The sequence below is a fragment of the Nycticebus coucang genome, chromosome 8 (assembly GCF_027406575.1).
Source record: "Nycticebus coucang isolate mNycCou1 chromosome 8, mNycCou1.pri, whole genome shotgun sequence".
NCBI lineage: Eukaryota > Metazoa > Chordata > Mammalia > Primates > Lorisidae > Nycticebus > Nycticebus coucang.
This window is the reverse complement of record NC_069787.1, coordinates 87586227-87613611: the sequence shown is the minus strand read 5'-3', so window position 1 is coordinate 87613611 and position 27385 is coordinate 87586227. Positions and strand designations below refer to the sequence as shown.

The 27385-nt window shown below is 49.7% G+C and overlaps 1 protein-coding gene and 1 long non-coding RNA gene across 4 annotated transcripts in view; one reads left to right on the top strand and one right to left on the bottom strand.

Annotated features, from left to right (window-relative positions):
• VIPR1 (vasoactive intestinal peptide receptor 1) overlaps window positions 1–8721 on the bottom strand; it is a 34367-nt gene extending 25646 nt beyond the window's left edge. For all 3 annotated transcript variants that reach the window (XM_053600670.1, XM_053600671.1, XM_053600672.1), the window contains exon 1: window positions 8153–8721. In XM_053600670.1, the coding sequence (XP_053456645.1) occupies window positions 8153–8230 (78 nt within the window). In that variant the 5' untranslated portion in view covers window positions 8231–8721. The remainder of the gene's footprint in view (window positions 1–8152) is intronic.
• On the top strand, window positions 6340–7946 carry LOC128592633 (uncharacterized). The gene is made up of 4 exons (XR_008381953.1): window positions 6340–6442; window positions 6556–6644; window positions 7430–7483; window positions 7768–7946. It is a non-coding gene; the product is annotated as an uncharacterized LOC128592633 (long non-coding RNA).
• Window positions 8722–27385: the final 18664 nt, after the last annotated feature.

Sequence of the window (27385 nt, the reverse complement as noted above, 5' to 3'; positions counted from 1 at the left end):
ACCTAAGTCTCTGACCACTGGTCTGGACTGCATCAACCCTATTCCACAGCCTTGCCTTAGGCCATCTGGTTATCCATTGGCCTTTGAGGGCCAGGGCCGGGGCAGCTCCCTCCAGCCCTTATCACTAAGGAATTCAGGCAGACTTTGGACTTCCTCTCCCACTTATTTCCCTATTTTAAACATCCTCATTATCCCTCTGGATTCCAGGCACACAGAGAGAGTTGGAAAATTCCCTGGCTGAATATAGCCAAGTCTACTGATCCCAGGAAAGAGTTCCAGGGTGAGATGTAGCTAGAGTGTGGGCTTCATACAGAGCAGGTATCCTGTACCCATTCTGCAGAGGTAGGTCTTAGAGGATATGTAAGAGTTAGTCAATTAGAGGTGGAGTAAGAACACCCCAGAAGCAGGAGAAGCTTGCACAAGCACAGAGGCATGAAAATCCCATAATGCCTAAGGATGCGAGAAGCTTGGTAGAGCTGCAGCCAGCAGCTCTGCAGCATCGGGAGACAAGTTGGGAGATGTAGGCAGAGGTGGGATGGGAAGGGCTGGGATGCCAATTTTGAAGTGTGAGCTTTGACTCCCAGACCCTGGGGACCATCAAAGATTTGAAGCAGGAGCCCAAGGGCAGGGGACCCAGATTTTACAAAGATCCTTCAGGTTGCAAGTGGCAGAGCTGAAAGTACTGCACCAGTCCAGCCAGGGACTGAGGAGGCCTGGGTTCAAGCAGGCAGGGCAGTGGGTATAGAGAGGAGATGGCCCAGCTGAGCAGGTAGGCTGAACAGGACTTGGTTAATCCCCACCCCCAACCAGATTTGGGACTCTCCTGACAACTCCTTTTCAGTCACCTCCCACATCCATCTAATACCATGGTATGGGACAGAAATAGACCAAGACTGAGGAGATCCTGTTGTAGACTTCTGGACTTCCACCTGGGTTTCAGGAACTTCTGTCCTACAGAAGGTACTGGGGAGCCCACTCTGGTCCCTGCTTCTCCTCTCCACATGGGGCTTCCTGAGATCTGGGGTGAAGTTGGGGGTGATGATGGGCATGGGAGTGAGGACACTGGGAGTTATAGCTGTTAGATGTTAGGGGCTCTGAAAGACAGAATGGGCCCCGCTCAGGTTAGTAGGCCATATCCAAACCCCTCATGGGTGGCTTGAGACCAGCTACTGCCTGGAGTCAAAATCTCCAGCCTCAGCTCAGGGGATTGTGAGTCCCTCTGTAGAGCAGCTGGTCTCTGAGTGGAGTACAAAATGCCATAGGCTGGATAAAGTGAGACAGGAGGAAGAATCTGTCTGCAACTTTTATATACTCTGATTTTGATTTGTGCTTCTGAGTTTTGTCAAAGGAGGCAAGGAGATGGGGAGTACAGGGCAGGGGGCTCAGTTGTGGTCCCGTTTACCTTCTCCCCCATTGCTCCAGCCTTTTACAGAAGCCATCTCATATCCCATCATTTAATTACCTCCATCCTAGAAATCATGGAGTAACGAAGAGACACAGGGGGGAACTGAGGACTCAGAGAGAAATCAGTATGACCCATGGCACATGGAACCACAGCCTAGCTTCCCAGGCTGCCCCCTGTGTGAGAACTGGAAAGGACATGGAGACCCTCTAGTCAGAGGCAAGGGGGAGAAGGGAAGGACAGGAAGTGTGGGGGTAAGGAACATAGGAGGGTACGGGAGATCATGGGATCCCGAAGTCCCAGAAGAGGGAAGAAACATGTTCCCAGCTTTGCAGACTGCACTAAACGAAGTTGAAATAAATCTCATCTTTTATGTGAGAGGCACCTGGAAGCCTGCTGAGGTGATGGGAATGTGTATAGATTGACCTGGGTGATGGCTACAGAGGTATACATGTGCGTGACAATTCACTGAGCTGTCACATCAGATGTATACATTTTACTAATTAAAACTATCTCTAAAGTCTCAGGGTAGCATGTGGGTTGCCACAGCCACTCTGGAAGAAGTAGATCCTTGGTGAGGCAGCAGAGCATAGTTACGACCACAAGTTCTCAATCAGACTATCTGCCACTTCCTGGCTGGGCAATTTGTTCTATCTCATCTATAAAATGGAAACAAAAACAGCATGACCTACTTCTAGGGTCATGTCGAGGGTCACATGTAAAGGACTTTAGCAGGTACTAGGGGACTGCTAATAGGGTTAGCAGTTATTGCCAAAGCCCTATTATAGCCCTCCTGCCAGGCTGGCCCCGCTGTCCACACCTGAGCAGCCACAGCCTAGTGCCTTGCATAACCCTAAGCAGTCTAAAGGTCCTACTCACTGGCAAGTGGCATCCATACATACCAGAGAGGTCTCAAAACTGCTGGCTCCCCTTGTCCCCTACTACAGTTTGAATTCTCTTTCTTTCCTTGTTTTTTTTTTTTGAGACAGAGTCTCACCTGTTGCCCAGGCTAGAGTGCTGTGGCATCATTCTGGCTCACAACAACCTCAAACTCCTGGGTTCAAGTGATTCTCCTGCTTCAGCCTCCTGACTATCTGAGACTACAGGTGTGCACCACTATGCCCAGTTAATTTTTCTATTTTTAGTAGAGACAGGTCTTGCTTAGCACAGGCTGGTCTCAAACTCCTGAGCTCAAGAAATCCTGCCGCAGCCTCCCAGGGTGTTAGGATTATAGGTGTGAGGCACTGTACCTGGCCTTTTCCCTGTATTTTTATATCCCTTTGCTAAGAGCCAGAAGCCTCCTCTCTGCAAATCCAAATTTTGCCAGCCTCACCTCCTCTTAGGAAGGCTGAGCTCTGGGTGATAGAAGAGCAGAATGAGAACTGGTGTGTGTGTGTATCTGCCTGTGTGTAGTGGTGGGGGACACAGGGATACAGCTTTGGGCTTGGGGCCAGAAAAAACTTTTTGCAGCTCAAAGTGGTACCAGGACAAGAACTGTTGTAATTAGTAGAATCCAAGCAGAGACATTCAGCTTGTTCATTTAACAGCTTTTGAAAAGTTTCCTTTGGGGCGTGAGGCTGTCCAGGTTTCTTTGCAGAGGATGGCTGTAGTCCCTGGCAAAGCAGGGACAGCAGGGACTCTGGCTAAGCATTCTGTTTAAATCCTCTGCTCCTCGAAAGTGATCCTGGCCACTCCTAGGGAACTGGGGTTTGCAGGACTCAGCTTATAAACACATTTGTGGATGGTATCAGTGTTGCGGCTACCTGGAAAAGGCACCAGCACAGGGAGCTACAAGGCTGCAAGTCCTCCATACATAGAGGCTGGTTGGTGACCTCTTCCTCTCCTCTGGGGACCTCTTCCTCTCCTCTGGTGACTCGCTGTTCAGGAAGAACTTGTTTTTAAGTTAGATAGTAAGTGGCACTTCCTGAGAGATATGAATCCTCTTTTATCTCATGAGCCACAAGAGAAGGGACGTGGGTAAGAATGACGCTGCCCAGTGGAGCCCAGCTGGATGTTCACTGCCAAGGCTTGCCCCCCACCCACCTTACCCACCCCGCCAGTTTGCTACAGTCCTGTGATAAGACCAAACCGCTGTCGACATCACCATTCATCTTGTGGTGCTGGATCAAATTCTCATTAGGGATATTTGAATATTGAATATTTGAATAAGGGATCTCTGTTAATTTTATTAAGTATAATGACAGTATCATAGTTATATAGGAAAAAGTCTTTTGGTTTTAGAGATTTGTTTTGAAATAATTTGGGGTAAAAGGTCAGGATGTCTATATTTTACTTTAAAATAAATACTCCAGCCAAAAAGTGAATAATGCAAATAATGTTAAATGTTGACAATTGTCAAACCCAGGTATTGGGTATTTTCTTTTTTTTTTTTTTTTTTTATGTAGAGACAGAGTCTCACTTTACTGCCCTCGGTAGAGTGCCATGGCGTCACACGGCTCACAGCAACCTCCAGCTCCTGGGCTTATGTGATTCTCTTGCCTCAGCCTCCTGAGCAGCTGGGACTACAGGTGCCCGCCACAACACCCGGCTATTTTTTTATTGTTGCAGTTTGGCTGGGGCCGCGTTTGAACCCACCACCCTCGGCATATGGGGCCGGCGCCCTACTCACTGAGCCACAGGCGCCGCCCGGGATTGGGTATTTTCATCTTCATGGTAGTATTCTCTCTACTTGTTTGAAATTGTTTATAATAAAAGTGAAAAAAAAATAGCATAGTACAAGTGATGGAGAGATTAAATTGTGTTTCTTTTTCTTCTTTAGAAGTACTTCTATGGTATTAGAGACTCTGAGAACATACATATTGAAATTTTCCTTGGTACAATGAAAACCATTTTGTGTTGGGAAGTCAAATGGGAGATCAGAGTCTGGGAGGTTGACAGAAAAGGGCTGGGAGATAGGGACAGGCTTCATATAGTCCCCAAACCCTGTTCCTCGTCCATGGCCAGAGGGGCCACATTGAGGGGCCCAGCAATGGCAGGAGGGTAGCAGGCTCAACGCCCTACCCTGGTGTCGTAGCCCATGCTGCATTTCCACTGAGGCTGCCTGTGGTATAAGAAGGCTCAGCAGGGGCGGTGCCTGTGTCTCGGTGAATAGGGAGCCGGCCCCATATACGGAGGGTGGCGGGTTCCAACCTGGCCCCAGCCAAACTGCAACAAAAAAAAATAGCCGGGCATTGTGGCAGGTGCCTGTAGTTCCAGCTACTTGAGAGGCTGAGGCAAGAGAATCGCCTAAGCCAAGGAGCTGGAGGTTGCTGTGAGCCAGCACTCTACTGAGGGCAACAAAGTAAGACTCTGACTCGAAAAAAAAAAAAAAAAAATAGATGGCTCAGCACCCACCTCCCAGCCCTCTCTGAGAGGCTCCACTGCCTACCTGAGCCTGAAGCCTCACCCACCAAGATTATCTGGCCATTTAATGAGGTCACCCCCCCCCACTCCACTCCTAGGATACCTGCTTACCCTGGGAACTCCTGGCAGGTGAGGGCAAGAGACGTCTGTCTAAAGGTCCAAGCTGGACCAAGGGAAAGGGATGACCGGTTACACAGTTCATACCACCACTTTCGCTGCTTCCTTCAAAGCTCACAGAAGTCCTGCCTGGAAGACCAATCCCATTGCACAGAGACACTGCACCCCAGTGTAAGAGTATGTCCATTTGGGAGGTGGAGCTGGCTCCAGGCAAGCCTCTTCCCAGTTCCCTCTCACCTCCTTTTGTGGAAAGGAAACTGAGGCCCTTGCACAGAGATTAAAGATGTTCCCCTGGCCACCTGACCATTGTCATGGTATGGAGTGAGAAGCAGGTCTCCTGGCCCTGGTTGGGGCTCCATCCACATGGAAGCCTCAGAAACTTTGCAGGTGTCCTCAAACTTTTTAAACAGGGGGCCAGTTCACTGTTGGAGTGAACCTTTGGAGGGCCAGACTATAGTTAAAAAAACAACAACTATGAACAAATTCCTATGCACACTACACATATCTTACTTTGAAGTAAAAAAACAAAATAGGAACAAATACAATCACACCGCCTCATGTGGCCCGCGGGCCATAGTTTGAAGGCGCCTGCTTTAGAGCATCAGGATGAGAGGGGGGGAAACTTCCAAAGGGAACTCCTTCCAGCATGGTCCCCAGGGCTCTGGGAGACCTAACTGAGATTGTCACTTCACTTGAGGAGGAGGCCCAACTTAGCTGTAGCTGTGTTTCCCACAGCTCACAGAGTGGCCTGTTGGGAGCCAAGAGAGCCTGGGCAGTTGTGGACAGCCTCTGGAGGGGCTAGAAGCAGGTGGCAGGGGCAGTAGGATGCCTATGGCAAGGTGAGGCCTTGAGGAGCTGGTGGCCAGTGACCTGCCTGAGAGAGCCATCTGAGGATTCAAGCCTCCCTCAACCCCTGGGCTATCCCAGACTCTGCAGGGAGCTGGGAGCTTCCTCCTCTTTCTGGGGGCAAGGGCATCAGTCCTACTAACAGAGGCTGTTTTATGATCCGGGGTAAAAAGTTGGTCCATTTGGCTAAACGATTCAGGACACTGTCCTTCCTGGACTGTTTCTCTCAGCAACCCCTGCCCCCAGTTCTGGGAGCCTGTCCTCCACATCTACCTGGGCTCTCCCTCCCAAGTTACTGGGTCTGGTCTCAGTCCAAGAATCTTCCCAGGGCAGGCCCTGGGTCTGCTCCTCCTCTGTGACCTATGGCCCTCCCCCTTGTGCTGGGAATTGCCCTGGGCAACTCTGTTATCAGTGAGAAGTCCCTGTGCCTGCTGTCCAGGGGGCAGGGGTAGTGGAAGGCCTGACAGCTGGCCTTGGGGCAGAATTCTTCCTCTGAGACACTGGAGGTTTTCTTTTCCCCTTTTTTCCCTCATGTTAAGAGATTTCCCTTTCCTAGGCTGAGGTCAGGGCACCATAAACAGGAGTGACTTAGCCTTGGGCCTTCAACCTGAACTTTGTGGCTGCCATTTTATGACTCTGATAACGTCTGCCCCCCCACACCCCACCCCCAAGTCTGGCTGGAGCAGGACTGCCTGGTGTCCATTCCAGGAGAGGGTGAGTGGTAGCTGGTGTGGAGGAGGGAGAAACAGAGAGGGAAATGAGAAGCCCTCACTCCAGCCTGCCCTCATCCAGTCCTGGCTCAGTCCCTTGTCCTTGCCCCGTGGCAGAGCCCTGCACTGAACTGTGAGGAACACGGGAGGGTGAGAGATGCCAGTCCCTGACTCCATGAGATGGTCAGAACAGTCACAACTGGGTGGTGAGCAGGGCCAAGAGGTGGGGTGAAGGGGGCAGAGGGCTTGTTTGGAGCAATCAGGGAAGGCTGTCTAGAGGAGGAGACAGTATTGGGCACTAAATGAATAAGATGTGGAAAGACAAGGGACGTAGGCGTTGGAGGGGTCAGGGATGGGTGTCTCTGATGAAGCCACTCTGCCTTGGGCCCAGAAGCCTTCAGGGATGGGGAATGGAGCATCAGTGCTGTTTGTCCCAATATCCTTTGCTCATTCAAGATGAGTTTCTGTGGCTGGGGGCCCAGGGTTGTCAGTGAGGTCTGGAGGCTTCATGACCCTGACAGACTGAGACTAGTGAGCTGTGGGGGCCAAAGCTTGGTGAGGCTTCAAGAGCTCAGGAGGTGGATCTCATGACTATCAGTGGAAGGAGGAGGGCCTCCTAACAATCATCAGAAGTCTCAGTCAATGAGCTTCCCATCCCCAGGGTGTACAAGACATCAACTAGGTGGAAACACAGAGGTTTCTCCCCTGGTGGGGGTGATGGCAAGAGAAGTGACCATTAGATAGGATAGACTAGATAATCAAGATCACTCATCCTCCCTCAGCCAATCTGGAGTGGGCATTTTAGGCCCCGCCTAAGCAGCAACTCCAGATTACTCAAGGTCCTGGGTAGGGGTAGGGAGAAATACAACCTCTGTCCAGGTCTGGCTCCTGGGGTACAGGTGTTGTCTCTTGTGTCTCTGGGCCTCAGTTTGCCCATCTTTAAAATGGGCTTGGGTAGACTCAGTGAGCCCTGAGGTCTTCTTGCTCTTAGAATATGATGATCCCTGCCCCTGCTACCTCAATCTGGGTCTACCCTGTGCCCCAGGTGAGTCATCCACAGACACATACACAAGCACACCCACACACAGGGCACATGGGTACACATGTGTCAGGAGCATTCACATGCCGGTGTTGGGAAGAAGCAGAGGTGGGAGGAAGAGGGAGGTCACTGCTAGTTGGCTGTTGGCTCCTGCTCTGCTTTCTCCAGGCACATGCCTGGCCCCTCCTATTAAATACCGCCCCTAACCGCTCACTGCCCATCACCTTCCACTTTGGGTTCCAGTATCCTTTTGCTCTGGCACTGAGGTCTGTCACCCTTGTGATCCCAAGAACCCCTTCTCAGGGCCCAGTGCTGGGATTGCTGCTGACAACCCACAGACACCTCCAGACAAGAATGGCACGCAAAGACGACCCACAGTGTACCAGAGCTTCCATCTCAATCAACCACAGTATCCCCCACCGGGCTCCCCACTCCTCACACACCCGGAGCCACTAAATGGAAGGCAAGTCTTGATGCTGAGCCAGGAGGTACTGGGCACGACCAAGACCCCCCTCCCTTGGGTCTAGATCTGGTCTGGGGCAAAGGGAAGAGGCGAGACGGGTACCCGGTGTCCCTCAGACCCTTTACACAGACGCGCGCACAAACGGTCGGGCTCCCGCCGCCCCCATCCCAACACCAGGTGCGGGGACTTCGGGCCGCCCGGCCGACACTCACCGTGGGGCAGAGGACGCAGGCGAGGGTGCCAGCCAGCACGCATAGCCATCGGGCGGCCTGCAGATTTGGCAGGCGCATGGTCCGCCCCGAGCCGGTGGCGGGCGGTCCCGAGCGGGAGTGGGCTGCCGGGCAGCTCACCACGCGGGCGATCGCCGGGAACCTGGCAGAGTGGCGCTGGCGCGGTGGCCCCGGCGCTAAGAGGCGCGGATTGGGGCTGGGGCGGGCCTTGGGGGCTCGTCTGATGGGCGGCGGGTCTAGCCAATGGACTGGAGGAGGCGGGGCCGCCGCGCAGGTGTGGAGCAGGGCCCAGGCGCCCAGCGCAGAGCGGAGTCCACGCGCTCGCTCTGCTAATCCACACGTCAGTCTTCGCCTCGTGAGGCTTTCACAGCTCTCTGGCCCTTGGCATTCATCTCTGGGGTATCTTGAGACCCCAAGACGCCCCTGCGTGGCTTACGACACTCCCAGGAGCCTGGCGGTGGTCTCTCACCTCCGCACTTCCCCTCAACCCCATTCCGGGGCTCTACCTTCGGAGCCACCTCCTCTGGGAGGCCCCTCCAGCAGCCTCCCTATTTCCCCCTTCTGCACCTTGGAGGGCTTGGGCGCGCAGACCCGATTACCAGAAAGAAAGTGCCAATCACCTCCGCACGAGGCCAGCTAGCACCCGGCACGGGGCTCAGGGCTGGCAGCGACCACGAGTAGGTGGGGCTCATTGTTTAATCCACTTTCAACTACTCCAACTCATCCGTCGCGCCGAAGAGGCTGGGCTAGGGAGGGAAAGAGGGTGCTGTACTCTTGGTTTCTGCCAGCCGGCTCTGTCCCGGGAGACCTAGCGGGGAGCTTGGCACTAATTGAGCGTCCCAGCCTTAGAACTCCTGGAAGACGTGTTCCAAGGGAGACAGTGCGTCCGCGCCCTCCTATCTCTGTCCTGGGAACTTCCCAAGGAGGGTCGGGCCTGAGTTCCAGCGCCCTCGCGCGGGAGGGAGGGTCTATTCCCAGTCCGCGGGTTGACTCGGCCGCTGACCTACAAGGAACCAGGGAGCTCGTACTCACCGGCTTTCCCTATTTTGCAGTCAGGGAGATTGGGGTCCAGAGAAGGGTGAGGACTGGGCTGCCTGCCTCTGATGCTGCGCTTCCGAGAAGGGGCGGCTGGGCGCCTGGGTGACATCGGGCTAGCCTCCTTTCACCTCTGGTTCTTAGGGCTCCGTCTATTCGCCCCTAGAATAGGGCGCGGGGTCACCAGCTCTGCGCCCTGGGAGAGCATCATCTTGTGGATCAAGTGAAGGTGGCTGACTTGCCTTCTTTCCAAGGGTTCTAACCCCTACGATTGAGCCTGGAGGTCGTGGTTGTGGAGGCAGGATAGGGTGGGTAGTGGATCAGTGTGACAGGAGGAGGGGCATTGTTCAGTGGAGAAGCTCCGTGTTCCCACGGTCATAGCAGGATGTGCGACTCGAAGGTGGTCCAGCTCCAGCTGCTGACCCAGCAGCAGGTGCGCTGGAGTTCCCAGAGGACTACTCTACCTTCCCTCCCTAAGGTGGGGGAAACGGGGCCACTGCCATGGGGTGGGGCTTGAGGGGAGTTAGGGAAAAGCTGGGAAAGGATGAGCTCCTTAACCCTCCCTTCCAACTCTATCTGGAGTGCTTACACTTGCTTTCTAGCCTCTCTTCTGTCTCGCCTTCCTTCCTCCCTTCCATCATTCCATCCTCCTTTCTTTCTTCTTATTCCCTCCCTCTGTTCTCTCCTTCCCTTTTCTTTCCCATGAAGGTTTATTAGTTGCTTTTTGTGCCCCAGACCCTGTGCTACACACTGAGGGTACAGAGGTGGAGAAGACTTGCCACTTCCTTGCCAGAGGAGGACCCGGGAGCCGTTGTGGTCCCCACAATTTCCACTTCCCTCTAGATATAATTAGTGAGCCTGGGCACACACCCTGACCTTTCTGGGGCTTGGGCCCAAAGCCTCCAATGGAGAGAGTGTTCCAATGATGGAATGACCACCAGACATCTCCTCAGCTGTCTGCCTTCTTGGGGGCCACTGTTAGCTCAGGAATCAGGGGTCTTTGCCTCTCCTTGTAACCCTGTGTATCCCCTCTCAGACCCCAGTTCCTCAGCAAGGTGGCAGAATCATGTTCTTATTCTGGGGAGTTGCCTCTGCTGGCATGGTGTCCTACGAGCTCTGCATGGGAAGATCTAATCTGTGTGTTTGGCTCTCATCAATCCCCAGCCCTGCAGATGGAGGCCTCAACACACACACACATCCTGCAGGATGGAACCCCGCCATTAATGCTCCATCCATCCCCCTGGCCTGTTAGAGTTCTACTCTCTCTGAGGACATACATCTTAGGTACTTGAGGATGCATTGTTGTGGAGAATAGGAGGGAGCCAATGCCCACCTTGCCATGTGATTGATCCCCAATGGGTGGCTGATTGGTGGGGTGAAGGAAGGAAGGACAGTCAAACTTAAGGCTACCAGTAGGGGTGGGTTTCCTTCCCTTCACTCTGGAGGGTGGTGAATATCACCCCCTCCTCACTAGAGGCTGGAGGTATTGAAAGTGACCAGCAGGGTCCCTTGATCCCCTTGTAGTCCTCCCAGGACAGGATGAGAGATGGTGACTCAGGGAGAACAGTTTCCCTAGATTCTCTGTGGTAAAAATCACTTCTTTGTTCTTTCAGAATTGTTCCCCTAGGGGACCCACCCTTCCTTAAACATCAAAGGGCAGAAAACATATTCAGAAGTGAAAGGAGCAGAAAAACGGAAATAGCAAAACCAAACAAAAACCTATAAAATTCAACCAACACAAAGTGTGAACATGTTTTAACTACTTATTCCCAACTGTCCTATTCTATATTCTGAGGCACTGGGAAGGGGTCAATCATGGGCCACTCTCGGAGAACCCTGTGGAATCTGATGAGAGAGTCATCAAAAGATCATCCCTTTTGCTCAGCCAGGTGGTCTAGGAGGGCTTTTGGGAGGGGGCAGGATGTCAGGAGAAAAGGTGGGGCAGACAAGCTACTTGAGAGAACGGGAAGCAGTGACTGGAATCTGTTCCTCATCTCCCACTCCGTCCAAAGCCTGAGCCCCTCTGGAGTCTGACTTTGTCTCCCCAGTCCAGGTCTGGGGAGGAGGGCCATAGCTACCATGGATTCCTCTCTGGGGTGTTCTGTTCTAAGGTCTCCCTTCTTGGATCCCTTAAAACCTATCCCCAGTCTCTGGCCCAAGCTCCCACTTCCCTTCTGGATACCAGAATCTCAGAGCTGCAAAGGATGCAGGAGGTGGGGGAAAAGAGAGAGAAGCAAAGTCACTTGCCATCTCCCGTGACAACAGGCACGGTGGAAAGGGACTCTGCAGTTACTCATTCTGAGCCTGCCTGGCTTCCTGCCTGCCTCATCCCTGTGGTGTGTGCCACCCTCATCTGCTCTCATAATCGTGCACTCACTGCCTTCAAGCCTCCCAGCTCCGGAGCTCAATGGTGGCAGGTTTCTGCGGTGGAGTAGGGGGCTCAGGGCCATAGTGTGGCCTTGACTTGTATAGTAGAAGCCAGGCCGGGAAGAGGTGAGGAAACTACCTGGTTTGGGAAGTAACTGCTCCAGAATTCCCCTTCCAGAGCCACCCACACTGCTGCCTAAACGCAGGCAGTGTTTGCCCTCTCTGGGCTTCTGAGCTGGAGGGACCTATGCCTCTATGTCTTTATCCATCCGGTGGGTCTGGATAAAGCCCCAGGGATATGAAGTGTTCACAACCTCCCTGGCTGCCTCTTCTTTGGGGGCCAGTTTTTCCTGTGAGGAGAGGTTCCTTAACTCCAAGCTGTGGTTTGGTGGAGGGGAGGAGAGAAGCATGGAGAGGCATTTAAAGAAGAAATATTCACCTTTCAGCCGGAGACGCCATCTTCCAGTAATTCACTAAAATGACGAACACAAAGGGGAAGAGGAGAGGCACCCATACATGTTCTCTAGGCCTTTTAGAAAACATGGAGCTGTTCCTTTGGCCACATATATGCGAATCTACAAGAAAGGTGATACTGTAGATGTCAAGGGAATGGGTACTATTCAAAAAGGCATGCCACACAAAGGTTACCATGGCAAAATTTGAAGAGTCTACAATGTTACCAGCCAGCATGGTGTTGGCATTGTGGTAAAGAAACAGGTTAGGGTGGTGCCTGTGGCTCAAAGGAGGAGGGCGCTGGCCCCATATGCTGGAGGTGGCAGGTTCAAACCCAGCCCTGGCCAAAAACTGGAAAAAAAAAAAAAAAAAGAAAGAAACAGGTTAAAGGCAAGATTCTTGCCAAGAGGACTAATGTTCATATTGAGCATATTAAGCACTCTAAGAGCTGAGAAAGCGTCCTAAAACATGTGAAGGAAAATGATCAGGAAAAGAAGGAAGCCAAAGAGAAAAGTACCTGGGTTGAACTGAAGCACCAGCCTGCGCCACCCAGAGAAGCCCAACTTCATGAGAAACAATGGAAAGGAGCCTGGGCTGCTGGAACCCATTCCCCATGAATTCATGGCACAATAGGCATAAAAAATAAAAGACTTCTATAAAAAAATAGAAGAAGGAAACTTTGATTGCTTTAATTTCAAAAATGTTAAAAAAAAAATAGAAGAAGAAGAAATATTCCCTTCATCCCTCTGTAACAGCACGCAAGAAATATCATTCCTTCACCCCTCACACATCACCACATACAGGTCTGGCCCTGTGACAGGAGCTGGGGATGTGACTGTGACTTAGACATGGGGCTATTTCCTCTAGGGGAGCCTAGCACTGCATGGGTGGGGAAGCGTGAGGCTCTTCTGGTGATGCTGCAGGAAGGAAGAAGACAAAGCTCACAGGAGTGCAGGTGATGGAGGAAGACTTGTCCTGACTTGACAGACGTGGAAATGGAGCTCAGGGACCAGTTCTGATATGGCCATCCTTTGGTCCTGGAGGCTGGGGCTTAGAGGTCCATGGGAGGGATGTGTCAACTATAGCTGTGTCAGTTCAGTTCCTCCTGGTACTAAGATGGAGATAGGTGAGTGGAAGTTTAATGGATAGCAGGAATAAAGGAGGAGAAAGCAGGACTGAGCAGAAAGAAACTTAGGCTGTGATGCAGAGCCTAAGTTCTAGTGCTACAGTTGCACAGAAAACTCTTAGTAACCCTACTGTGCCCAGTCAATGGCTAGGGCTATCTGGGAAGAGCACAGCCTCAGCTCAAAGGCTCTGTGCTCACATCACTCTTCATAGCTGAATGGCAGCTCTTTTTAAAGGAAGAGCCAAGAGATGTACCCCCACAGCTACTAGAGAGGGGAAAATACGGCATGCAAATGAAGGGGCATGAGAGAGCTCCTGTTGCAGGGGATAGAGGAAAAAGAGACCTAGGTCCTACCTCTGGAAGCTCCTGGGCTATCACAGAGAGGAAAGACCTGAGAAGAATTCCTTTCCTCGAGATCTCAGGGCTTAGTTTTGTCTGGAGGGTCAGTGGTCTGTCATCAGGCAAATTAGCATGGGAGTTGTGGTGTGGTGAGTCTGAGAGACTCCAGAGACCAGCCATAGTTTCTGGTCAAATGCTTACTGCAACATCTGTGTGTGTATACGTATGTGTGTGTACATGTGCATGTGTGTTTAAGAACATATGAGTTTGAGTTCCTGTGTATGGCCTGAGTCTGTGTAGACACATCTGCTTCCAGCTAGGAGTCTGAGCATAGGGCCTGGCCAGCGTGTGTTGCGAGGATGTAGAGTTAGGGGCAAGGTTCAGAGTAGATAGGGGCAGAGTTAGGATGAGTCTTAGAGAGGGTACCCAGGACTACAGACCACATGAGGATGGCCCTCAGAGCTAATTTCTGAGGCAGTGAATTCTTGGAGGGCTGTAGGGGTGCTTGCCATCCTGGGGACAGCTCAGACTAACTCAACAGGGGATCTCAAAGTTCTCATGCTTACTTCCCCCATTCTCAGCCTTGTTTTCCTGTTAATATGTGCATATGTGCATAGCTGAGCTTGGGCAGAGATTCTGGAAAGGGAAGATAATTTGGGCAGGATAAAATAGACATGGAGCTTAAGTAAGGTAATCGATCCCACCAGAGATTATGGATGTGTTAAAAATTTAAGAGTATTCATTAAAAAAAAAAGGAAGTCCCTATGTAATTCCCAAATGACCAGAAGAAGGAAAAATGAAACTAATAACACTTTATCAATCTGATAAAAGATTTGATGTATAAAATAATGAAAAACAAAAATACATGATACTGAAGCATAAAATTAGATTCAGGAACAATTACAAATATTAATCATCATAGTCAATGTGAATAAGTGAGAATATTAAATGGAAAATATTAAAAGGCACAAAAAGATAGCTCATATTGTTGGACTACTCAATTTTACATCTTAATGATATAGACTCAAGATATTTATATATACAAAGGATATATTAAAAAAGGAGGGCTTGTTAAATCTACAGGCATGGTAGGAGACTTGAACACCTTCACCCGGGAATTCCATTTAGCTGTCAAAATAACTAGAGCCGTATCTCTCTATAAGGGTATGCATATAATAAAAACATGGTGTTGAGCAAGGAAAGCAAGTTGCAGAATGATATATATGGTACTATGTTATTTATATGGTGTCTGAAATATGCAAATGATACTATGTAACTTTTATGGATACATAGATATATAGCAAAGCATAAAAATAATCCAGGGATGATAAACACAAAAGGAATGTTATGGGTTACCTCTGCAGAGAGAGAGAAGGGAATGGAATAAGGGAGACATGTTAGTTTTCAATTGCTATAAAACAAATTACCACAAACACAGCAGCTTGAAACAACATTCATTTATTATTGCACATTTTCTATAGTCAGTGGTCTAGACATGGGACAGCTAGAAGTCAAGGTGTTAGCCAGGGTTGTGATCTCATATGGAGCTCAGGTTCCTCTTTGAAGTTCATTCAAATTGTTGGGAGAATTTATTCCTTGCAGAAATAGGACTGCTTATATTTCTTGCTAGCCTTTGGCTGGGGGGCCATTCTCAGCTCCTAGAGGGTGACCTCAAGTTCTAGGCACATGACCTTCTCCAGAGGTAGTTTACAACATAGATGCTCGTGTTTTCACCAGGCCAATGAGACAGCATCTGCTGCTGCTTTGAAGTTGTTTGACTTCTGTCTTCAAACTCTAGAGTCTCTTTCCAAAGGGCTCACCTGATTAAGTCGGCTCCTCCTACACTCAAGGGGAGGGGTTTATACAGGATGCACACACCAGTGAACAGGAATCTTGGGTGCCATCTTAGAATTCTGTCAATCACAGGATGGGTACACAGGGGATCCTCAATTGCACCAAATATTTTACTTCCTTAAAAAATATCTGCAGCAAATACAGTATTATTTTAAAGGCTAATAAAACAGATGTTGGATACTTTGGGTCTGATTTTTGTATTCTCTTCTCCTATATGTTTGGAAATATTTCACATACATACATAATTAATATATTTAAAAATATCCCAAATCACCTTTCTAAGTAATTATTGTAGTGAGGAAGTAAAAATTGAAACAACAAATTATTTTAAAATGAATAACAACGAATATTAAAACTGGGGAGATATGAACATCATAGTAATTAGAGGAAAATTTTCAACCATAATTACATTTATTACCAATAAAGAAGACTGAAAATTAGTTTAAAAAGCCTACAGCTAAATAGACTAGAAAAGAAACAACAAATTAAATCCAAAGAAAGAAGGAAGGGATTAGTAAAGATAAAAACAGATAGTTAATAAAATCAAAATCAAATATTGAATTAATCTTCCTTTTGAATAGACTAGTAAATATACAAAGGTTTAGCAAGCTTGATCAAGAACAGAGTAGAAATATAAAAGAAAATGTACCTAATTCTAGGTATGGATAATACTTAAAATTTATAAGAGAATACTATCTTTACATCAGTGTGAACATGTAGGGGAAATGGATGCTTTTTCTAGAGAAATATAAATTATTCAATTTACCCCTAAAAAGATAGCAGGATCAAATAATTTTATAGGCAAATTCTATAAATCGTTAGGGCACAGATAACTCCTATGTAATTAAACTGCTCAAAACCGGTAAAGAAGATGAAACTTTTTCCCAACATGTTCTATGAAGGATCATAATGCCAATATTAAAACAAAGCCAGGGGCTGGGTGGTGGCTCACACCTGTAATCCTAGCATTCTGGGAGGCTGAGACAGGTGGATTGCTTGAGCTCAGGAGTGAGACCAGCCTGAGCAAGAGGACCTCTGTCTCTACTAAAAATAGAAAAAACAAAAAATAAATAAATTAAAAAAACCCCAACAGGGCAGTGCCTATGGCTCAGTGAGTAGGGCACTGGACCCATATACTGAGGTTGGTGGGTTCAAACCCAGCCCCAGCCAAACTACAACAAAAAAATAGCTGGGTGTTGTGGTGGACACCTGTAGTCCCAGCTGCTCGGGAGGCTGAGGCAGGAGAATTGCTTAAGCCCAGGAGTTGGAGGTTGCTGTGAGCTGTGTGATACCCTACTAAGAGCGACAGAGCGAGACTCTGGCTCTACAAAAAAACAAAACAAAAACAAACAAACAAAAAACCCCAACAAAGCAAGAATAGGGTAAGTAAATTGGATCTCCATTTTATAATATAATAGACGTTAATAAATACATACATTTATGAATTGATTTAATACACACTTTAGTTCATGTTCACACATAAACATAGAAACAAAAAGGGAGATAAATCGTGGCTGCCCTACTGTGGAAGGTTTGAGGCAAGTCTGTCATCAGCTGAAGGCCTCCTCTGCCAGACACTGACCTAGAGGAGTGGATGCTGGCTGATAACACGGAGGCTGTGCTTTATAAACCAGGTGTTTCCAAAAAGGGGTAGGCCCAGAGTTTGGGCTTCCATGAACAGAGAAGGTAGAGCAGAGCCCAGGTCCATGTCACTCTGACAAGGGCCTTGGGACCCTGCAGAAATGGCCTGGAAAATGCCAGGCCAGGGGCAGGCATTATCTCTTAGGGCAGAGGTGGGTGCATCTTTTCAGCTTTCTTTTTTCATAACAGCAGGACCTAGAATGTGACCTGAGGTCTTTGCAGTAGGTGGCCACTGTGTGATTCCCCAGACTGAAGGGCAAGCCGTAGGCTGGGGCCAGACTTGCGGCTGGAAGACAAGGCAGAGAGAGCAAGAGACCTGGGCTAGGTTGGGAGGACCTAGCTCTGGTCCCTTTTTTATCCCCCACTCCAGGCACAGGTGTCCAGCAAAGAGGCCTTTGGGGACACTAGGTCTGACTGTGCTGACAGGCAAACAGCCATGCTCACTAAACCCTTCTTATCATCTTTATTACTCTGATTATAACTGAGTCCCAGCCTCACACTCCACCTGCTGGTATCTTTGCTAGAGCATGTCTACTCTCTCCGGGGAGACAAGACTATTTTAAGGTCCTGAGACTCCTTTGAAAGTAGCACAGTCCCTGATGTCCACCCATACATGGCTGGTGGGCTGGTGCCCTGCCACTGGACAGGTGGTCGGCAGCCTGGGGTCTGTAGCAGCCAAACTCAGGCCTCACTGGGGCTAGAGACCCTTAGTCTTCCTTGCAGTGTTTCCTTCATTTGGATGGGAATCCTAATCCATAGACTCAGGCTCAAGAAGTACAGCTTGTCTTTATTTTCTAGTATTCAAATTAATTTTGACTTTATACCCTCATTACACCAGATCGGCAGAAAACAGAACTTATCCTTGCTTGGTTTTTAGGTGGTTTGTGCTGGGAAAGCATTAGGGAGCCCCTTTCTTCTAGCCTTCCCTTGGTTGCTGGGCCATGTTGGTTGGTGCCAAGACCTGCATTAGCCCAGGACTTGCATGGTCCTGGAAAGTCCAGGGCTTGTGCCCAGGATCCAGCCTCCCTGAAGTCCCCTTCTGAGGTGGGAGCAGGTGAGATCTGCTCAAAGAGGCATTTTTGGAGAATCCCAGGGAAATCTTCCCCTTCTCCTCCCCAATTCCCAGACTTGGCACTTGAAAACAAATGCCTGGACAGGAAATGTTTTGAGTCCACTTCTGCTTTCCTCTCAGCCTCAGCTCTCCTCTGCAGTGAGTGATCACTGTCCCCACCTCTCCCAACCCCCTCCAAGTGGGGCCAGTCATTTCCAGGGAGAATAGAAAGAGTATCCCCTGCTCTCTTTGCAAAGTTGGGCCCTACCAGCCAAATCCCCACTTCTCCCAATTCCCTCCAAGTGGGGCCAGAACTGCCTTAGGCTAGAGTGATGCTCTTTGTAAGGAGGTGGGGGAGTCTAGCAGCTCTACAAAGGCAGGGTATAGCTTTCAGCAAGGAGAGAGCAGGCCCAGAAGGCTGGGGCCGTGGCCCCGAAATCAAACTGGAGCTGCCTGGCAACCTAGTTGCAGAGACAAACCGACTGAGTAGGCCCCCTGAGCAAGGCTGGGAATGAGGCCCAGAAGATGAAGAGAGGCAGGAAGAAGAGAGATTAGGAAGATTAGGAAGGAGGGGGAGGAAGAAGAAATGTGCAAGGAGGGATGAGGAAGGAAGGGAGGGAGGCTGGGCAAAGGAAAGAAAGTTGTGCCAGAAGGAAGGAATGAGAGGGGAAAGAGGGAGCAAGGAGGAAGCCCCGGTGCTGGTACAGGGAGGAAGGGGCCGTCTTCCCTTGCAAGCCCATCCCTGTCCCCTGTGTCTCACCCTTTCTTCCAGTCTCCGTCATCTTCATCTCATCCCTCACCTGCTTACCTGATCACCTGTCCACATTTTCACTGCAGCAGCTTCCTTGGGATCTCTGGTTTCTCCCAGGCACCCTACTCTCTAGTCTCAGCATCTGGGTTGAGTATTATTGTCTTTTAATTTCCTAAAAAATAGCTTCAAAATACATGAAGTGGATAAAATAATATAGTGATCTCTCATGTACCCATCCTGATGCCACCGCCTCAGCTATGATCATTTTGAGTCAAGTCACGGATCTACCTTTTTTTGTTGTTGTTGTTGCAGTTTGCCTGGGTGCTGGGTTCGAACCTGCCACCCTCAGTATACGGGGATGGGGCCCCACTCACTGAGCCACAGGCCCCACCCAGATCTACCATTTTATCTGTAAATATTTAATATATGTCTCTAAAGGATAAGGACTCCAAAATACATTACCACAATTCCATTATATACAACACCATTTTCACATCTACAAAACACCAAAATTCCTTACTACTGTTAAATACTCAGCCACTTTTATATTTTTATTCTTTGCCTTATAAATGCTTTCATTGTTTACCAGTCAGTTTGTTTAAATCAGATGCACAAGTTAGAATTTCATACCGAGGCTCCCTCTGATTGTGTCTCTCTTTTCTTTTCAAGTTCTCTTTTGAATAAAACTGGGTTGTTGGTTCTGTACACTACTATCCTACAGTTGGAGTTTGCTGATTGTTTCCCTGTGGTGTTTCCCTGACCTGTTTCTTTCAGGTGGACTATTTTGGAACACACTGTAAGACATTAGTGAGATCCTATGGCTCCTTTGTTGAAAGTGCTCTCTAGGCCTGAGTGATCCCTCCATGAGGCCCCTTTGTCTCTCTTCTTACCTTCTTCTACTCTCTCTCCAGGCACAGCAGCCTCCCTGCTATTTAGAGAATTTATTCCTAGATGCCATTTTGCTTTGGGGCCTGCACTGGCTGTTCCCTCTGCTGGGAATGCTCCTCCCTAGGTATCCCTATGGCTCCCTAGCTCTCTTCTCAGTGCTGATCTTTTTCTTTAACACTGTGACCTGCTTCCTCCTTGATTTCTTAAACCTCCTTACTCTGTCAACTCTTTTTCATAGAGCTTATCACCTAAAGTCCACCTAAGGTATCACCAATTATTTGTAATTTACTTTATTACAGCCATCATCTCTCTCTTTGTGCTGGAATATCAGCTCCACTAGGGCAGGGATTTCCAGATGTTTTGTTCTGCAGTATAACTTAAGTCTCTAGAGCAGTACTTGGTGCACGGAAGGGTCTCTATTCATATTTGCTGGATGAATGGCTGAATAAGTGAGTCTTCCTAAAACCCAGAGTTGACCCTGTCCTCCCTCCGCCCCCAGGTTTCTGTGCTGTCCTCTCACCCAGCTCTGAGGAAAACTCTTCCAGGCCATTCTCGTCTGGCCTTGGAGGCTCTTCCCCACCTGGGTGCTGCAGGCTCCCTTCCTGCCTAAGCCTGGGCTCTGCCTTGAAGGCCACCACACACTGACACACCTTGGGCCTCTGCCGGGGCCCTTCCTCCTGCCAGCAACGTCTTCTTCCACACATCTGTCAGTGAGACTTGTCACCGCTGCAGGGCTGGGATCCCTGCCGGTCATGCCCTCAGGGAAGACTTTGATGGGGCCTCTGCTGGCCCAGAGTGGGTCAGGGAAGGCTGGATAAGTGAGAGAATGGAGCCCCTTCTGATAACTTTTCTTGCTCAGATTTATCTCTGACTGTAGGCATTGGCCAAGCCTGCCCCGTGACTATATGCTGATTTCAAACTCTGATCTGGGCTTCCACCCAGGTTACCCATGACTCCAGGCTGACCCCTCACCCCAACCTGACCCCTAACCCTAATCGTAGGCCTCTATCCAGACTGACCCACGATCCCAGAATGATACCTGACTAGATCACAGGCCTCAGTCCAACCTGACTTCTGACCTAATAGTAACCCCTGGGCCTGAGTCCAGCCCCAGCTCACAGTCCTGAAATGAGAGAGGGTGGCTGGATCCCAGCAGGGAATCTTTGAGTCTCTGAGTCCACAGCCCCCAGAGGATAGCCAGAGCCTCAAGGCAGGGGGGTCTCTGGGACATCTGCCTTTTCTCTAACCATCCCTCCCTCTGGCTCTCAACCCAGTAGACACTACCTACCTACCTGGCAAGGGACTTCCAGGCCAAGTGCCAAGGGAGGGGAGGAACTGGATGGACCAGCTCATGCCTCTGTTTGCACTTGTTTGGGTAAAAATAGACTCAGATACACAAGCCTCTCACTTCCTCCCTATCCTGGATCCTGCCCAGGTGTGAGTCCCTTGCCAGCTGATCCTGCTCCAGGCCTTCTCTTGCCCAAGATGAGACAGGCAGGGCTCAAAAAGATGAGGACAGGGGCCTGGACAACTTTGGTGGCCCTGTTGTAGCCCAAGTGAACCCTGACTGCTGCTGCCACCCTGGGCAGCCGCCCTAAGTTGGCTTTTGGCTTCTTTTGCTTTGGGTAGCCTTAGATGTGACGTTATCCCTTTTTGGGTATGCACCTCTCTGTCCTTTGCATTTCAACAGGGAGGATCTGCAGTAGAAAGGGAGCAAGTTGGTAGCTGAGCCCTTGGGAGGCCTTCTGGCCCTCCTCCCTGACCACTTGAGGAGACCAGAATTCCCTGCAGAGATGAGGTAAGATGTGTATGGAGGCTGAAGTTGGGCTCAGACTTTCCAGGTGGTGTGGATAAGAGAAGGGACTCAGTGGGCACGTGTTCTGAAGGGAATGATCAGGAAATGAGGTCTTGGACTGGTGATAGGAGGGTGTGTGTGTGTGTGTGTGTGAGAGAGAGAGAGAGAGAGAGAGAGAGAGAATGCTGCAGTGTGGGCACGTAGAAGGGGGAACAGGCAGAGGCCTTGCAGGAGCCAAGGGTAAATTTGAGGGTAAATGTGCAGCACCCTGGTCTAGGGGAAGTGCCAATTATCTGGAAGCCCCTTAATCTGGGACTAGACTAGGGCTGGAGTCTTGGCCTCCCTTCCACATGGATGACCTGGACATGCTTTCCAATGGCACATGCTGGCCATCCGGCTGTTGGCGTCACTTCCTTATCCTCCTTGTGTCAGTGGGGAAACGCAGTGAAGTAGGACACATCCATCATTCAGCACCCTTCTGGTGGGGAGGGAAACCCACGTCCCTTTCTTTTAGCCCAGTGGTTTGATGGTTGGGTGGGGCTCATTTCTCTTTGGCCCAGTCCTGGCCAGTGAGAGCCGTGTTGATAGTCACATGCCCCAAGTGGAGCCAATGAGCATCAGTTCCAGAACCTTCGCTGGAACTATGGGAAAGATACTTGCTTTCTTGCTATTATACCAGGCACATGAAAGCCTGCTGGTGCTATAGTCATACTTACCTGCCTGAGATTTGAGCCAATATAAGGAAATCACATCTAAGAGATAGTGAGAGAGAGATTTCTGAATGGCATTGAGTTCCTGAATCCAGTTGCATCTAAAGCCCTGTGGACCTTTCAGTTTCTGAGTTATAAATCTCTTCATTTATACCAACGCATGCTGGGGTTTTGCCACATGAAACATAAAGAGTTCTAGGCCTCAGGATAGTGGAATGGAAGAGTCTACCTTGGGGAGGAGTGGGAAAGTGCCTGCCGCTTGTCTTAGCTCTGGGTCATTTCCTTTGACCCTTGGTGTTGGCCTCTACCCCTGCCTCGTGGCGGCTCCCCTGGATCTGCTGCTCTCTTTTCTCTCAGTGAGCAGAGTTAGTGTGGCTCCTCCAGGTTGCCACTCAGCCCTGCCAGCATGTGCTGCTCTCTCCCAGTGGGGACAGTCTCAGGCTGGCTTCTGTGTCCCTTCTAATCCAAGCCTGGCTGAGCTCTGAGTGGAGGAAGTGACAAGTGTTTGTGTGTGAAGGGGAGGCTGTCTTCATGATATCAAAAATAGTGGAGGTCTCCATTTATCTCTTTATTTGGGAGGGATGCATTTCCATGTGAAATCTGTCATGGAGGGCACATTTGGGGGGTAGTTTTGGATGCTGTATTTGCTGGGAGAAAACTTCAGCTATGTGCTACAGAGACCAGAAGAACGGTGGCTTAACTAAGATAGAAGTCTATTTTCCTTTCGTGAAGAAGCCAGAGTTGGTGTTCTGTTTCGGTTCTTGTATTGGTCTTCCCAGCTGTCCTAACAAAGTATCACAGGTTTGGTGGCTTAAAAAAATGGAAATTAATTTTCTCACAATTCTAGAGGCTGAAGTCTGAACTCAAGGTGTCAGTAGGGTTGGTTTCTGAGGGCTGTGTGAAGCCCACACCTCTTGTCAAGCTTCTGGTGGTTGTCAGCAACTTTTGGCATTCCTTGTTTATGGAAGCATCATCCCGATCTCTGCTTTCATCTTCATGTGGCATTCTCCTCTTGTGCCTCCAAATTTCCTCCTTTGATAAGACCAGTTGTATTGGATACCTCTGTAAAGACCCTGCTCCAAATGATGTCACATTCTGAGGTGGCAAAGGTTAGGAATTCAACATATAAATTTCAGGGGGACACAATTCAACCCTTAACAGTTATCTAAAGTTATTTAACAAATTACCCTAAAACTTAGTAGCTTAAATAGATCATTTATTATCTCTCATGTTTTCTGTGGGGCAGGAATTTAGGAGCAACTTGACTGGACAGTTCTGGCTGCAGACCTGCCATGAGTTTGCAGTCAGGTGCCAGCTAGGGCTGCAGTCGTCTACCGTTTGATTGGGGCCAGAGGATTCATTTTCAAGATGACTCGCCCACATGGCTGTCAGACAGAGACTACAGTTCCTCCCTACCTACACCTCTCCGCAGGGATCCTTGAGTGTCCTTATGGCATGGTGATTGGCTTTCCCCACAGTGAAGGATCCAAGAGATCAAGATGGAAGACAGAATGACTTTTATGACTAGCCTTGGGAGTCATACACTGTCACTTCTGTCACATTCTGTTGGTCACAGAAGCCATTCCTGATTCAGTGTAGTAGGAGGCCTCACTAGGGTGTGAAGACACAGGAGGTAGAGATCCTTGCCCACGTGGCCTGAGTTGGCTCACCTCTATTTCTGCTTTCCAGTTAGTGGGAAGAGGTAAAGGCAGACAGGACGGCAAGCCCCTTCCTATTAACCGAGTGGCATGGATGCTGCACAGTCACCTCTTCTCATATTCTACTAGCCGAAATTTAGTCATGTGGCCACACATGGCAAACACATACCTGGAAAATGTAGCCTTTATGAGGGGCCATTTTGTGCCCAGCTTAAAAGTGGTATTATTCTGTGTCTTAGTTTGGGTTTCTCTGAAAGCAGGACCTGGGGTAGAGGACTTGGGTGCAGGTATTTATTTGGGAGGTAATGCTAGAGGGCTGGAGGAAGGGCAAGGAGTATGCATCCAGGTTTCCACTTCAGGGGATGGGGGCTCAACTCAGCAAGCACCCCAGAAGCCTCCCAAAGTGAGCAGGAAGCTGGGACATTTATCAGCGGGTCCTACCCCAGGAAATTAACTCCCTTACACTTCCCAGCAGCAGCTGACTCCTGGGCTTCAGAAATAGCCTTGAGAAAGACCAGGGAAAAAGGTCCTGTGCTGCTGAGAGCCCATAGCACTGTCCACGGCAGCTGCTGCTGTTTTCAGAGCAAGGGCCCACACCTACCCTGTGGAAGACGCAGCAATCAGACTGGGGAACTATTCAAGAGTCTCCGACAGAGAGCGTGCCAGTTTTGCTATTCACCCCCTCCCCAAAGTGTCTGAGGACAGGGGTCCAGGCTGTGTGGTGTGAGACTTCTCTGCCACTGACCCCCCTGAACAGGTGCTGTGGAATCATTCGAGCTCATGCCTGGGACCTCACCTTTTGGCCCATCTCACCTGCCTTGACAGACAGTCAACCTGGTCCATCACCAGGAAAGCCCTGGGATGTAGGGGCTGTCACTCCCAGACTCCCAATTGGGAAATGGAGGGTTTCCCTGTGGGTCCCTGGCTACGAAGCCCTAATCCAGGGGCCGCAGCCTGGTACCCAGCAGACTCTTGCCGCCTGCTCCACCCTGCCAAGAGCCCTTTTCTGTGCTCCGTGCTGGGCATGGTGGAAAAGCTCAGAAGTTGAAGCTATAAATATAAATTTTAAGAAACCATCAGAAAGAATACCAAATAGAGAAAAAAAAAAAAGCTATTTTCTGGGAAGTTTGGCTGCCCAGCCCAGTCCTGGAACATTGGTTTCTAAGCTTTCCTGTTCCAGCTCTGCAAGGATGGAATGAGAACCACCCCCTCCACCAGACTGGAGGCCGCCTGCTTCTGTCTTTCCTGGGGGTCTCTCCATGGCAGGAGTTTGAACCTTTTCACTTGCGGGGAACTTCTTCTGAAGCCTGAGAACTCTCATAAATGAAACAAAGGTTTATCAATTGGAATACAGCTATCAAGGTTAAAAACAAATTTGGGTCATAGTGACACACATGTGTTTCTTTATTCCTGTGTCTACTGACAAGTAACCACGGTGATTTTAAAGTGGTGATGACAGTATATGACATTTCAAGACATCTCTGCCAATGGTGATATGAGATGAAAATGTAAGAAATTTGTACTGGTGACAAAGTTGTAGCTCCTGCTGATACCACTGGCTTTGTTGTCTACTTTCCTAAGTCAAGGAAAATGCCAAACTTTAGTTAACATGGAACAAAGTGTCCTTTTATATTTATATTTATGGACCCCCTAAATTTTTATTCATGTATTTCTTGGGGGCCATTTGACCCAGAGCTGAGATCCCCTGTTCTGTGGGAGCCTTAATGAGATCTGCTACTTTCCCAGGCTATGTGGCCCAGCTGGAGACTCCCTGCTAGGTGGATTCAGTTGAGCTATTGTGGGCGGGAATCCTGCCAACATGTGTGTCCTGTGCAGATACCTACATCCAGACGTGGGGAACAAGAGGGGAATGCCAGCCTCAAGATATGTCCACCATGGCTTCTGGGTGAGGGTGAGGAGGGATGTGGAGGAGTGGGGGGCTAGCAGATATTGGCTTCTAACTGGAGCGCCTGGGCAATGATTGGGGAGCATGCCCTGAACACACACTCTGCCTTCAGAAAATGGTTTCCTCCTGATGGGTGGAGAGGTGTAGCCTCTGCCTGCTTCCCGGCAGGTCTTGGCCATGGATGGCTTGGGTGTGGTTCTAGGGAAGCTCTGAGCCCAGGAGATCCCACAGGGAGTGGAAAGATGTAGAAGGTGCCTCGATGAGCTCCAGAGCTCTCCTGTGGATTAGGGGTGGGATCTTCTAGGAAGGAGGCCCTGGGTGATCCTAGACAGCCAGGTGAGCGCTGGAAGAGGAAAAGAGGAAGCAATGCTAGTTTAGCAGCTACTACGGGATCCTTAAACCTAGGTGTGTTAGAAACTACTTTTATGTCCCATAACCCAAGTTATTTCTGATTCTGGGTCCCTGCTCTGGCCACAGTGGCAGAAAACTAAATCTTGATTTTCCAGGTTTGCTGCCTTGCTCGGGAGGGGGTGAGTCAAAGCTCTGGGGGCTGACTGATACAGACACTTAGGTGTTCCCTTAGTGGTCTGCTGCTTGCTGGCTGCGCCTGTGGGTCAGAAAACTGAGGCTCTGGCTATGCCTGGGGAACCAGATCTCCATGGTCCACCCTGCATGTCCACCCCTTCCTTGGGGTTTTTTTGCCTCCTGGGGGCTTCGTCTGGGGGGCCAGGCCACTTTGCTCTTGAGTTTCATTACCTTTTTCTGCTGCCACCACTTCCTCATAGGTCGTGATACTGTCCTCAGAGGCATCTGCATTATCTATAAGCCAGGTGGACTCCCAGGTGTTTCTGTAGTTTCTAGCCTCCTATTAGAGTCCTCTAGAAATAGCCCTTGAGACCAGAATTTGAGTACAATATAATTTACTTGGGAGGCAAAACTAGGAAGCGCTCACAGGAGAATTGGGGAGTGAGACCGGAAAGGGAAGGCAGCCCATATGGGTGGCTAGTGAGCAGGTTGCCACTGTGGGGGCTTGAGCTCAGGCCACTGGGGCCCTCCAGGAGACCATCCCGTGCAGGACACTGCTCAGAGTTTCCCCATCCCCTTTGTAGGTTGAGGAAGCGCTTCATCAGCACCTATCTGTTACAGTTGAAGGTGATCCCAGCCTGCCCATGCACTGTCCTTGCATGTCCTGTGGCCAAAAGCCCCACAGCTGGGAATGGAGGTGCTTGCAGTAAAAAGTTACAGGAGTGTTTTGCTCGGCAGGTGAGTGCAAAGGGGATACGGGGATATGGACAGGGCACTGTCTGCCCCACCTCCCTTTCCTGGGTGATAAGGAAACACCATCTTGTGCATTGGCTTCCCTCAGGACTCTCAAGCCCATGTTTTGGGGGCCCCTGGCTGGAGCACAGTAGGTTGGATGGGGAATAGTGCAAAGATGAGCCAGATTGAGCCCAGGCTGTAGGTGGCTCAACAGGAAAACATGAAACACTCATATAGTACTTTTATGTGACACAAATGTTGTCCAGGCCACCAGAGGCAGGTAAGAGTGCCGGGAGCCTTCAAAATGGGAGGCAGCATCTCTGTTGGGAATCCAGAGGTGTCAGGAAGGTGCTTGCCTGTGAAAGTCCAGTGGATTTGCAG